Source organism: Tamandua tetradactyla, chromosome 26, assembly GCF_023851605.1.
Source record: "Tamandua tetradactyla isolate mTamTet1 chromosome 26, mTamTet1.pri, whole genome shotgun sequence".
Lineage (NCBI taxonomy): Eukaryota > Metazoa > Chordata > Mammalia > Pilosa > Myrmecophagidae > Tamandua > Tamandua tetradactyla.
The window spans coordinates 17,758,602-17,771,193 of record NC_135352.1 but is presented as its reverse complement, the minus strand read 5'-3'; the positions used below and the strand labels follow the sequence as shown (position 1 = coordinate 17,771,193).

Here is a 12,592-nt window from a genome sequence, read left to right as displayed (position 1 = left end):
ATGAAAAGATATTAATATAGTTGCAATTAACCATAGTCCATAATTTACATTAGAGTTCACTCTTTCTGATGAAAAAGTTCAAGGCTTTTTTTAAAAATTTAATCTTGTAACATATGCAACCTAAAATTTTCCATTTTAACCACTTAAAATAGACAATTTAATGGTGATGTTAATTACATTCATAAAGTGTGCTACCATCACCACCACCACCTATTACCAAAACTTTAACATCACCCTAAACAGAAAATCTGTACAAATTAAGCATTAACACATCATTTCTTACTTCTACCCTGGCCCCTGGTAACATGTAGGCTAGTTTCTGACTCTAATTTCCTTATTTCATTATTCTGTATAAGTGAGATGAAATAATATTTGTCCTTTTGTATCTGGCTTATTTCATTCAACTTCATGTCTTTAAGTTTCATTCATATTGAAGCATGCATCAGAGCTTCATTTCCTTTCACAGCTGAATAGTATTCCATTTAGTGTATATACCACATTTTGTCTACCCATTCATCAGTAGAATTGAATTGCTTCCATCTTCACATAATAGCAGAGCCCTAAACTATTTGTGGATTTGAAGGGAGAAATAGATGGTTCTACATTAGTAGCTGAAGACTTCAATGCACCATTTTTAATAATGTGTGGAATATCTAGACGAAGATCAATACGGAAATGAAAAACTTGAATGATACTGTAAACCACCTAGATCTACTAGTCATATATAGAGCACTTCACCACATAATAGCAGAATACATATTCTCCTTTATTGCACATGGATCATTCTCCAGGAGGGCCATATTTTGGGTCACAAAACAAGCCTCAATCGATTGAGAAATATTGATACCATACAATGTATATTATCCAACCACAATGGCACAAAGAAATCAATGACAGAAGAGTATTGAAAAATTAGCAAATATGTGGGAATTAATCAAGTTAATTAGCCAATGGCTTAGAAAATAACTCACAAGAGAAGTAATGAATTATCTTGAGGCAAATGAAAATGAAAGCACAGCATATCAAAATTTATGGGATGAAGCAAAGGTTGTAAACAAAGAGAAATTTATATCTCTAAATGCGTACATTAAAAAAGAAGATCTGAACTCAGAGACCTAATCTCATACCTGGAAGAAATAGAAAAGAGCAAACTAAACCCAAAGCAAGCAGTGGGAAGGGACATAACAGAGATTACAGCAATAATAAATGAAATAGAGGATTAAAAATTAGAGAGAATCAGCACAACCAAATTGATTATTTGAAAAGGTCAATAAAGCTGACATAATTTTAGTTAGACTGATAAAGGAAAAAAGAGGGTTATAATTTTAGTTAGACTGTTAAAGGAAAAAAGAGAGTTCAAATGATAAAAATTCAAAAAGAAAGGGAGACATTATTACCAAACCCAACTAAATATAAAGAATTATAAGAGGATAATTTGAGCTATTATATAAATTAGATAACTTTGAATGGACAAATTCTTACAAACACTTATGACTCAAGAAGTAATAAAAGATCTCAATAGACAATAACAAGTAAAGACATTGAATCAGAAATAAAAAACTTCCAATAAGTAAAGACATTGAATCAGAAATAAAAAACTTCCAACAAGGAAACACCCAGACCAGACCGCTTCCCTGATGAATTTTTCCAAACATTTCAAGAAGAATTAACTCCAATCCTGCTAAAAATCTCCCAAAGAATTGAAGAGTAGGGAATACTTCCTAACTCATTCTATGAATATAACAACACCCTAATATCAAAGCCAGATAAAGACACCACAAGAAAAGAAATTTTAGAACAATATCCTTTATGAATATAGATGCACAAATCCTCCAAAAAATGTGCTAACTGAATCTAACAGCATATTAAAAGGATTATACAACATGATCAAGTAGGATTTATCCCAGGTAAGGAAGGACATTTCAACAGAAGCAAATCAACTTATGTAAGATACCACATTAAAAGAACAAAAGGAAAAAAATGCATAGTCATCTCAATTGATACAGAAAAGACATTTGACAAAATCTAGCACCTCTTCTTGATAAAAACACTCATAAATATAGGCGTAGAAGAACATGTCCTCAATATGATAATGGAAAGATATGAAAGTCCATCCGCTAACATCATACACAGTGGTAAAAGACTGAAAACTCCACATAAGGTCAAGAATGAGATAAGAATGCTGGCTATTATGACAGCTGTTCAACATTTTACTGGAAATTCTGAGAAGAGCAATTAGGCAATATAAAAAAGTAAGAGACATCCCAATTGGAAACGAGAAAGTCAAGCTTTACCTATTTGTAGATGATATCTGTATTAATTAGGGTTCTCTAGAGAAACAGAATCAACAGGAAATATCCACAAATATAAAATTTATAAAAGTGTCTCATATAACCATGGAAACATAGAGTCCAAAATCTGTAGGGCAGGCTGTGAGGCTGAAGATTCCAATGGAGGGTCTGGATGAACTCCACAGGAGAGGCTCGCTGGCAGAAGCAGGAAGAGAAGAGAAGCTGTCTCTTCTGAATCCTCCTTAAAAGCCTTCCATTGATTAGATTAAACATCACTCATTGCAAAAGACACTTCCCTTGACTGATTACAAATGGAATCAGCTGTGAATGCAGCCAGTGTGATCATGATTTAATTCTATGAAATGTCCTCATAGCAACAGACAGGCCAGCACTTGCCCAAACAGACTAGCAGGTATCACCACCTGGCCAAGTTGGCACATGAACCTGACCATAACAGCATCCTATATATATATATATATTTGAAAATCTATGATGAAGTTACTAGAACTAATAAACAAATTCATCAAAGTGATGTGGTATAAGATCAATATGCAAAAATCAGCAGTGTTTCTGTACACTAATAATGAACAATCTGAAGAGGAAATCAAGAAAAAAATCTATTTATAATGGTAACTAAAAAAAATCAAATATCTAATAATAAATCTAACCATGAATATAAAGCACTTCTACATGAAAAACTACAAAACATTGCTGAAAGAAATCAAAGGAGACTTGAAAAAAATAGAAGACTATTCTGTGTTCATGAGTAGAAGACTAAATATTAAGATGACAATTGAACTTAAACTGATTCAATGTAATGCCAATCAAAATTCCAACAACCTTCATTGCAGAAATGGAAAAGCCAAACACCCAAATTTATATTAAAGGTGATGGACTCTGAATAGCTAAAATCTTTTTGAAGAATGAAGTTGGAAGACTCATACTTCCTGATTTTTGAATATATTATAAAGCTACAGTAATCAAAGCAGCATGACATTTGCACAAGGACAGATATATAGGCCAATGGAATCAAATTTGGAATTCAGAAATAATCCCTCACATCTCTATTGATTTTTTGACAAAACTGCCTAGTCCTAATCCACATGAGAAATAGTAGTTTCTTCAAAAATTGGTGCTGTGAAAACTGAGCATCCTATGAAAAGAATGAACGTGGGCTCCTACCTTAGACCGTATACAAAAAAATTAACTCAAAATGGATCAAAAGCCTAAATACAAGTACTAAAACTATAGAAGTCCTAGAAGAAATCATAGGGAGATATATTAGTTAGTATTCTCCAGGGAAATGGAACCATTAGGATATACATATATGTTATAGGAATTGGCTCACATGATCATAGGGAAGGCCACAAGTTGGGAACACCAATGAAAGGTTTGATGAATTCTCCAGGAGAAACTGACTGGGTGAAGTAAAAATATAAATTCTTCTTTCTAATTGCTAAAATCATCAGGTCTCCCTCTATAGGCCTTCAAGTGTTTGGATGACACTTCTTTCATTGTGGAAATCAATCTCCTTTGTTGTTTGTAGATATAATCAGCAATAGATGAAATCAACTGAAGAAGGATAAATCCATGAAGTAATCTCACAGTAATAATCAAGCCAATGCTTGACTGTCCAAATATAGGACAGCCAGTTGATGCATGTTAACCATCACAGGAAGCATCTTCAGGAACTTGTGTTAGTAGTGGTTTCTTAGATGTTACACCAAGAGCTTGAGCAGCAAAAGAAAAAAAAATAGCTAAAAGGGACCTCATCAAGATTTAAAACTTTGGGGTATCAAAGAAATTTATCATGAAAGTAAAAATACAACTTAAAGAATGGGAGAAAATATTTGGATACCACATATCTGATAAGGTTTTAATATACTGAATATATAAAGAAATTCTGCATCTCAAGAACAAAAAGACAACCCAATGAAAAATATGGGTAAAAGGCTTTACTAGACATTCCTCCCAAGGAGATATACAAATAGCCAAAAGGCACATGAAAACATGTTCAACATCATTAGCCGTTAGGGAAATATAAATGAAAACCACAATGAGATGCCACTTCACACCCACTGGAATTGGAAATATTAAACAACAACAACAAAAAAAACAGAAAATAAGTGTTGGAAAGAATGGGGAGGAATAGAAACACTGTTTCATTGTTGGTGAGACAGTAAAAGGTGCAGCCACTGTGGAAAACAGTTTGATACTTATTCAGAATGCTGAATATAGAATTATCATGTGACTCATTAATCCCACTTTTTGGTATATGCCTATGTTGGTTTGAAAAGTTTATGTACCTACCCTAGAAAAGCCACATTTTTATCATGATCCATCTTGTGGAAGAAGCAATTTCTTTTAATCCCTATTCAGTACTGCAGGTTGGAGACTTGATTAAATTATCTCCACAGAGATGTGACTCACCCAATTGTGGTTATTTAACTTTGGTTGGAGGAAGATGTGACTCCACCCATTCCAGTGGGTTTTGATCAGTTTACTGGTATCCTTTAAAAAGGAAACATTTTAGAGAAAGCCACAAAGCCATAAGAACCACAAGAGACCACACAGCCAGAGACCTTTGGAGATGAAGAAGAAATATGCCCCTGGGGGAGCTTCATGAAATAAGAAGCCTGGAGAGAAAGCTAGCAGATGTCACCATATTCATCATGTGCCTCTCTGTTGAGAGAGAAAAACCGTGAACTTCATCGGCCTTTCTTGAGTGAGGGTAACCTCTTGTTGGTGCCTTTATTTGGACATTTTTATAGATTTGCTTTAATTTTGACATTCTCATGTCCTTAGAAGTGTAAATTTGCAACTTATTAAATTCTTTTTAAAAGCTGTTTCATATCTGGTCTATAGTATTCTGGCAGCTTGCAAACTAGAACAATGCCCAAAAGAATTGAAAGCAGGGACTTGAACAAGTACTTGCACACTGACGTTTGTGGTGGCATTAATCACAATTGCCAAAATATGGCTATTGTTTTTAAGTCTTTTGGTTGAATTTACTCCTAGTGTAAATGCTTTGACATATTTGAAAACAATATAGAACTATGGACTCTAGAATTGAAGATACTTTACTGGTCACATTTTTCAGGACCTATTTTACATTTCAAAGAAAGAATTAGAGGCAGATTGGTAATAAAATGGAACTATTTCCTGTCCAATCTGCTACTTTGCAAATTTAGATTGGGGGATGGGGAGGAAAAAGAAAGCAAAGTGTGAAGATTTCTCAAAAAATTTGTATGTATATAGTAGAGCAGGATCAAGTTTGAAGGTAGCAAATCAATAAAAATATTCCTGACCCTTGAGATAAAGATGGATTTGCCCTAAACCTCTTCTCTTTTTCAGTGTAGGAATTGTTTTAGCTTGCCAAGAGAAGATGGTTTCTTCTGTATGCTGTTAATATGAATGGGAAATTCATTCCCTTCATTTTTCTACTTCAAAAAAAAAATTCACAAAAATTCCATGATCATGGTAGTTTTAGTTAAAAAGGAAGCTCAACAGAAATTGCATTATGGCAGAATCAAAGGCAAATTAAAAAAATAGATAATTTAGATGTCCCTTCTCCCCTCTGGCCTCCTTAATTTGAGGTGCCCAACCCTTTCTTGGTTCCATTGTTCTCCTCTTTCTCTCTTTTCTTTTTCCTACTTTCTGATAATCAACTTGGCCTTTTCTTTGAAACTTTAGTTGGAAGTATTTACTGAGGCCAGCAAAGTCAGCTCTCTTCCTAACTAGAGTTCTGATATTGCTTTGTCCTCCATCTAGTTACACAAACAATGAACACATTCATGTATCCAACTTCTTTAAATATACATATTAATGAATGTCTATGCTATGCTAGATAAAGTGCTAGGCAGTAGAACTATAGGAGTGAATATGACCCTGCCCTCAAATAGAGTCAAAGGTTATAATTTATAAAATGTTATTCAATTCATTACATTATTTTACTATAGGTCTACTAAAAATTCCGCAGATTAGATACGGGAATATATGGCTATCATAACTCAAACTCCTCCCCTTTTAAGTTCTTTGAGTTAATTGTTAGAAGATTTAAATTTTTACCAATTCAATAGCTAGCATTTCTCATAGAGAAGATTAAATATTTTAAGCAATGTTATCTCTTGTATTATTTTTCGATAGGTTTCAAACTTTTCATCTGTTTTTTTTAAATGGATTCTAATACCCTAGTAAAGACTGTTCTACTTGCTCCAATTATTCAAATGATGCAATGATATATATCCTGTGCAGAAAAGTATTGAACATAGAAAAATCACAGCCATACACCTTAGTAAATGACCTACTATTTTTTTTTCCATTTCTCCTGAAAGTTTGAAGCATTAAAATGAAGTTCAATTAAAATTGAGATCATGCTGTACATAATTTAAATCTGTCATAAGAAACTGCTGCCTCAGAGCTCTTTTGAGCAGTTGTTAATCTTATCCAGGACACAAGTAACTATGTTAGTAAATTTCTTGATTATTTGAAGAGATTTTTGATTAATAAAATGAACTTACCAGTTAACATTTAAGAACCTCTTTTGGTGTACTAATTTCAGATTTTAAAATTCGGCATGAGACTATGTTGTTTGAACTTATGAAACTCCTGGGAAGAGAGATTTCATATAATAACAAGAGGACTCATTTTGGGCCATCACTTCTACCGACACAATGGTGAAATCTTCTGTGACTGACGTGGTTTAATAAGAGAAAAGGGAGGGACCAGACAGAGGGATTTTAAGAATATTGAACTGTCACCATGAACCAGGTTCATTTGTATCCAATTTAAGAAAAAAATATCCCAAAACTGTAAGGATGGCCTTGCTGTTTTTATTTTATATCTCTGGAAACAGAAATTTGGAAAGATTACATAATTTGACCAAAGTCACTAAGGTAAGATTGAAAGAGCTGAGGTTGTTTCCAAAATTTACTTATTTGAAAGTGCATAGTGTATACATAAGGAAAGCCTAATGGCAAAGTTCTAGCCTCAATTCATCAATGAAATTAAATTTCTCTGATTAGAGCTTTCTTATTTTTGCATATAAATAATAGATTATCTACCTACATTAAAAATGTTTGTGAGGATAGATGGAATATTTTATGTAGAGCTATTATTTCAAAGCATGAATGTATCTTTGCTTTATTTCCATGTAAATTCCTCACCTCCCACACTGTAGCCAATGACACCCTAAAATTCAATCTGAAATTACCTGCAGTAGATTTCGTGAAGCTGATGCCTCAAAAGATGTTACATTTCACAGACATTTGGTGAGGTTTTCTTCAGTTACTATAAAGTCATGGAGGAATCTGGGTGTACTGGGTTGCTTGTTCTTGTGTGAATGACTTCCCTAAAAATGAAATGGCTGCCTACGGATTGATAGTGAGTAGCTTAGAGTACTCATTGAATTTAGAACATAGATAAGCACATCAGGAGAGATACTTAAAGTTAATTTTAGTATCTTTTTTTTATTGTATGCATGTGCATTTTGGAGGGGTCTTTTATGTTTAGGAATTGGTAAAGGGGTAGCATCCTAGCTTATGTCTCAAACTCTCTTCAGAGAGTTGAAATGCAACCTCAAGAACACATTTTTATTCTTATGTTGTGAAGTTAGAAATTATGTGAATGGGATTCAGTATTTTTTTGACCATGAAGTTTGATTGCCTCACTTTCCTGACCATTACAATAGTTAACAGCCTTAGAAGATCAGTCACTTTAAATCATCTAAAGCATCTTTTAACACCTATATGATCAAGCAGGAATGAAACTTGGATCCATTAGCCCCTTACAATAACAATGAAAGCATTTATTTATTCAGAAGTTGTAACATGCATATTAAATGAATGTCTACACTATTTTCCTTTTTTGTCCTTTTTTTATATCTGTTCGTTTTTGTTTCTATAGCTTATGATGTGGAAATTCATAATGTGTTCCTTGTTTTCCTGAAATGAAGTGAAATTATGACAAATCAGATCTGTACTCTTTGTACCAATAAATGTTAACTAATGGTGAAGCTTGCCAAATAAAATCCATAATGAAGAGTTAATTTTGACATTCAGCTAAATAACAAATCACTCTGTATAAATATCCTCTATAACTATTGCATGCTTACACTAAAACATGATTTGATGTTTTGCTGAAATTCAAAATTAACTCAGTGTCTTATTTTTTTATTTGCTACATTTGGCAACCCTATTGATAGTCTAACATTTGTAAAAATTCCTAATTCATGGATTTTTTTTTTTTTTTTATGCTGAGAGTGCTTGCCTGTCTTTGGTGATTTCTATTTTTCCCTTACTGATTCCCTTTAAGATGATCTTTGTTACTCCTTAATTGTTTTCCCTTTGGCTTATTCTTGTATGAAAATAAGAAAGGTAGTGGTAAATTTTCTCATTATTGGAAGGCCTGCAGTAAGTTATTTGTTTTTATTTAGTTTTCACTTTAGCCCCTTAGATATTGTGATTATACATTTGTTTCCTCACAAACTCTTTTTATAAAATCAGCATTTTTTATATTGAAATTTAGAGTGTGTCCTCTATCAGTTTTTAACCCACAAAAGTTAAACCTTTGGTGGTGGTCTACTTTCAGATAGTATATGATTGCTGGAAAAAATACGTTTTTTATTATTGCAATCATATATTGTTTTTAAAATGCCAAACGAGCTTTTCCTTGAGATATGTAAATTTGCACTTTGAGCTATTCTTTTAAATACCGCCTCGACCACAATCACAAAATTGAAATTTACCCAAAACTCTTAATTTTCTTTTAAAGACCCATCTTAAAGGATTTTCCACGTGCAGAAATAAAGTTTCTTAGAAAATATCAAAGGAACATACATTTTAAAGAAATAATTGCTCTAAATTTGTAAACACAGTTAATAGTACTTTGTGCCCTATAGACCCTTTTTTATTTTTTTGTCAATTTTTTTTTTTTTTTTTTAACATGGGCAGGCACTGGGAATCAAACCCGGGTCTCCAACTTGGCAGGAGAGAACTCTGCCATTGAGTCACCGTTGCACCACACCCTAGACCCTTTTTTTAGAAAAAGTAAAAAGAAACTGCTGAATCCCAGTAAGAGGTCAACAAATGCCAACAGCTTTTAACTTATAAACTGAAATCTGTAATCTTAGGAATTTACTTTATAAATTTGCCTGCAGAAATTCATAATATCGATAGATCTGTGTTACAGGCTTGGAAGAAATCTTTTCCTCTGTGATTCAGGATTAAGGTTGCCAATCCTGATTTATGTAGTCTTTATTATTCCAATACATTCCCCCTATATAGCCACTTATATTTAAGGAATTTAAATGTTGGATCTAATTTCCTAATGGTAATGTCTTCATTTCTTAAATTAATATATTTGTTTTAAATGAATATATTTTATATGGTTACTCACATTAAGTAGAAGCCCATCTATTTGTAGCTCTAGTCTTTTTGTTTTTAAGGATTTTTGCATGTGTGGGTAGGCTATATGGAGGAGTCACATTTTATTCTTTTTCCATATGAGTATCCCATTATTGCAGCACCATTTGTTGAATTTTTGCTTGGTTGAGTTTTCTGCTATTATTTGTTTGCTCAGTTTTGGGGGAAAGTACATGGGCTGGGAATCGAACAGGTCTCCCGTATGGCAGGCGAGAATTCTACCACTGAACTACCCTTACATTCCCCTATAACTTTAGTCTTTGTACTCCTTTATTATATTATACTGTTAAGCGAAGTTTGAAATCATCAATGGTGCAGACAGTTTTCTCATACCAAGATGTCTGAAGAATACCAGACCAACAGAAAATAATTTTTATTTCAAAAGGAAACATAAAAAATATTTATGTAAAATTACACACAAAAAAAATGCCACAAAAGATTTTGTCATCTTCTTTAAAAAATTTTAAAGTCTTTTCACTTGATTTTTGAAAAGGGAAAACATCATATATTGCTTAGTTAAATTATGGAAAGGTTCAGGGAATCTAGAAAATAAAATGGAGTTAGTAATGAAAGTTTAGCGTGCCATTCAATTGTCTGAGAAAGAGTGTTAAAGTGCATAAACTCTTCAAATAACTATGACCCCCATGTATCAAATAAACTATAATGAAGGGAGTTAAAACAGTTCATGGTTTTAGATAGAGTTTTACTTCCAGAAAGATCAAAGTAACATGATATGTTCTCCACCACTTCATCATCACTATAACTAAAGATGGAAACATGGGTGGGTGGATTGCTACATGCATTATGACATATATCTTTAAATAATTAATAATATGTCCTACTGGAACTCAACTGCCACATTTTCCTTTATGTCCTGCAATTTATAAAAAACAAACAAACACAGAACTGAATATTCTGAACTATCCCTCCCTCAATTTCACCTAACCAGAAAATTATGTAGATTAAGGGGAACTGTCTTTTTTCTTTGATCAAAGGCTGAAAATTCTCACTCATTCTGAACTTTTACATATGCTATAACCTTAGAAGTGGTTAATAAAATAATCTTTAGGTTTAAATTCATAGGGTCTTTACTACCTTGTGTTAGACACGGGGTCATTAAGGATTCCACAGGAGACAGCAAGTCAAAGCTTAACAGATTTATGGGGAAGAGAGCGCAAGAAGCAGGAGCCACTGACACAAAGGTCTGCGGAAGTTAGAAAAATGGCCCCAACTCTTTGTTCTGGGAATTGTGTTTTAAAGGGAAAGTGATGCCAGAAGGGGAGGGTGCCCACCAGGTGTTGCATTATCCCTTGATTGGATGGGGGCTTGTTGACTTGGGCTATGATAGATTGCTGAGGTACTTTCCTTTGATGTACAGGTGCATACATCAGGCAAAGTGAGATGCTGGCAGGGGAGGGTGTTATCAGCAGCACCGTCTAGAGGATACAATACTAGCTAGTATGGCAATTAGTTCATATCTGGGTCCTTGGATCTGCCAAGAACACTGTAGACGGGGCTGAGGAAGCTCTGCATCAAAAGTTCCTTTTGCTCTTAGTCTAACATCCAACATCTTGTACTCTTCCTATTTTTCTCTTTCATTTTCTGTACTCCTGTTTCCAATTTTTCTGCTTTAATAAGAGGTGTTTTTTATGTCTATAAATGGAAATAAAATCCACCATGTCTGTCAACTCTCTGTACTGACTGATGTATTCATGTTACCCCCAGGTACTGAGGGAGCAGTATTTGGGCACTCTGTAGAGACGCCGCACATTAGAGCAGAGCCTTCCCAAGATCTCAGGTGAGTGCTTGTGCTTTTGTACCTGTGTCATTGTTTCCATCACTATTGATTTTCCTCAATACATAAACAACTGAAATGGAAAACAAGCCAAATACTTGAATACCTAGCTGCATGGCAAATGAATAGCCAGGTATTTGGTTGAGGGAAAAAAAAGTAGAATGATAATTTTAACCTTTTCTCTGTTTTTTTTCTCCATATTTAAAAAGAAATCTGTCAGAAAGGAGATGTGTGCAAAAGGCACTTATAAAGGAAGTTGAGGGGAATATTATTTAAAAAAAAAAAGAGAGATTTTGGAAAATCTGGCATGGATAATGAAACATGATATGCAGAGGCATTAAAGAAAAGGGAAGCAGAGAGCAGGAGAAAGCTATACATGGCCAGGGGTATTATGTAAGAGGAAATGTTCTAGTTTGCTAGCTGTCAGAATACAATATACCAGGAATGGAAAGGCTTTTTAGAAGGGGAATTTAATAAGTTGCTAATTTACAGTTCTAAGGCTGAGAAAATGTTCCAATTAAAGTAAGTCTATAGAAATGTCCAATCTAAGGCATCCAGGAAAAGATACCTTGGTTCAAGAAGGCTGATGAAGTGCAGGGTTTCTCTCTCAAGTAAAAAGGTACAGGGCGAACACGGTGAAGGTTTCTCTCTCATCTGGAAAGGCATGTGACAAACATGATGTCATCCGCTAGCTTCCTCTCCTGGCTTCCTGTTTCGTGAAGCTCCCCGGGAGGCATTTTCCTTCTTCTTCAAAAGGTCGCCGGCTGGTGGACTCTCTGCTTCTCATGGCTCTGTTGTTCTGCTGTATTCTCCAAACTAATTCTTCTCTTATAGGATTCCAGTAAACTAATTAAGACCCACCTGGAATGGGTGGAGACACATGTCCAGGAAGATAATCTAATCAAGTTTCCAGTATACAGTGCTAAATAAGGTTTAGGAGAAGTGGCTGTTTCCACAAGATTGAATTAGGATTAAAGCATGACTTTTCTAGGGTACATAAACCTTTTCAAACCAGCACAGGAAATAAGAAAGGAAGCCAATGTAATCAGTAATGAGAAAAAGGCAGCAGTTAATAAAGTTATATT

General features: G+C 34.0%; 1 protein-coding gene across 2 annotated transcripts in view; it reads left to right on the top strand.

Moving 5' to 3' along the window:
- Positions 1-12,592, top strand: part of SGCZ (sarcoglycan zeta) — a 528,743-nt gene that overhangs the window by 492,856 nt on the left and 23,295 nt on the right. For both annotated transcript variants that reach the window (XM_077144552.1, XM_077144553.1), the window contains exon 5: positions 11,438-11,510. In XM_077144552.1, coding sequence (XP_077000667.1) covers positions 11,438-11,510 — 73 coding nt within the window. The remainder of the gene's footprint in view (positions 1-11,437; positions 11,511-12,592) is intronic.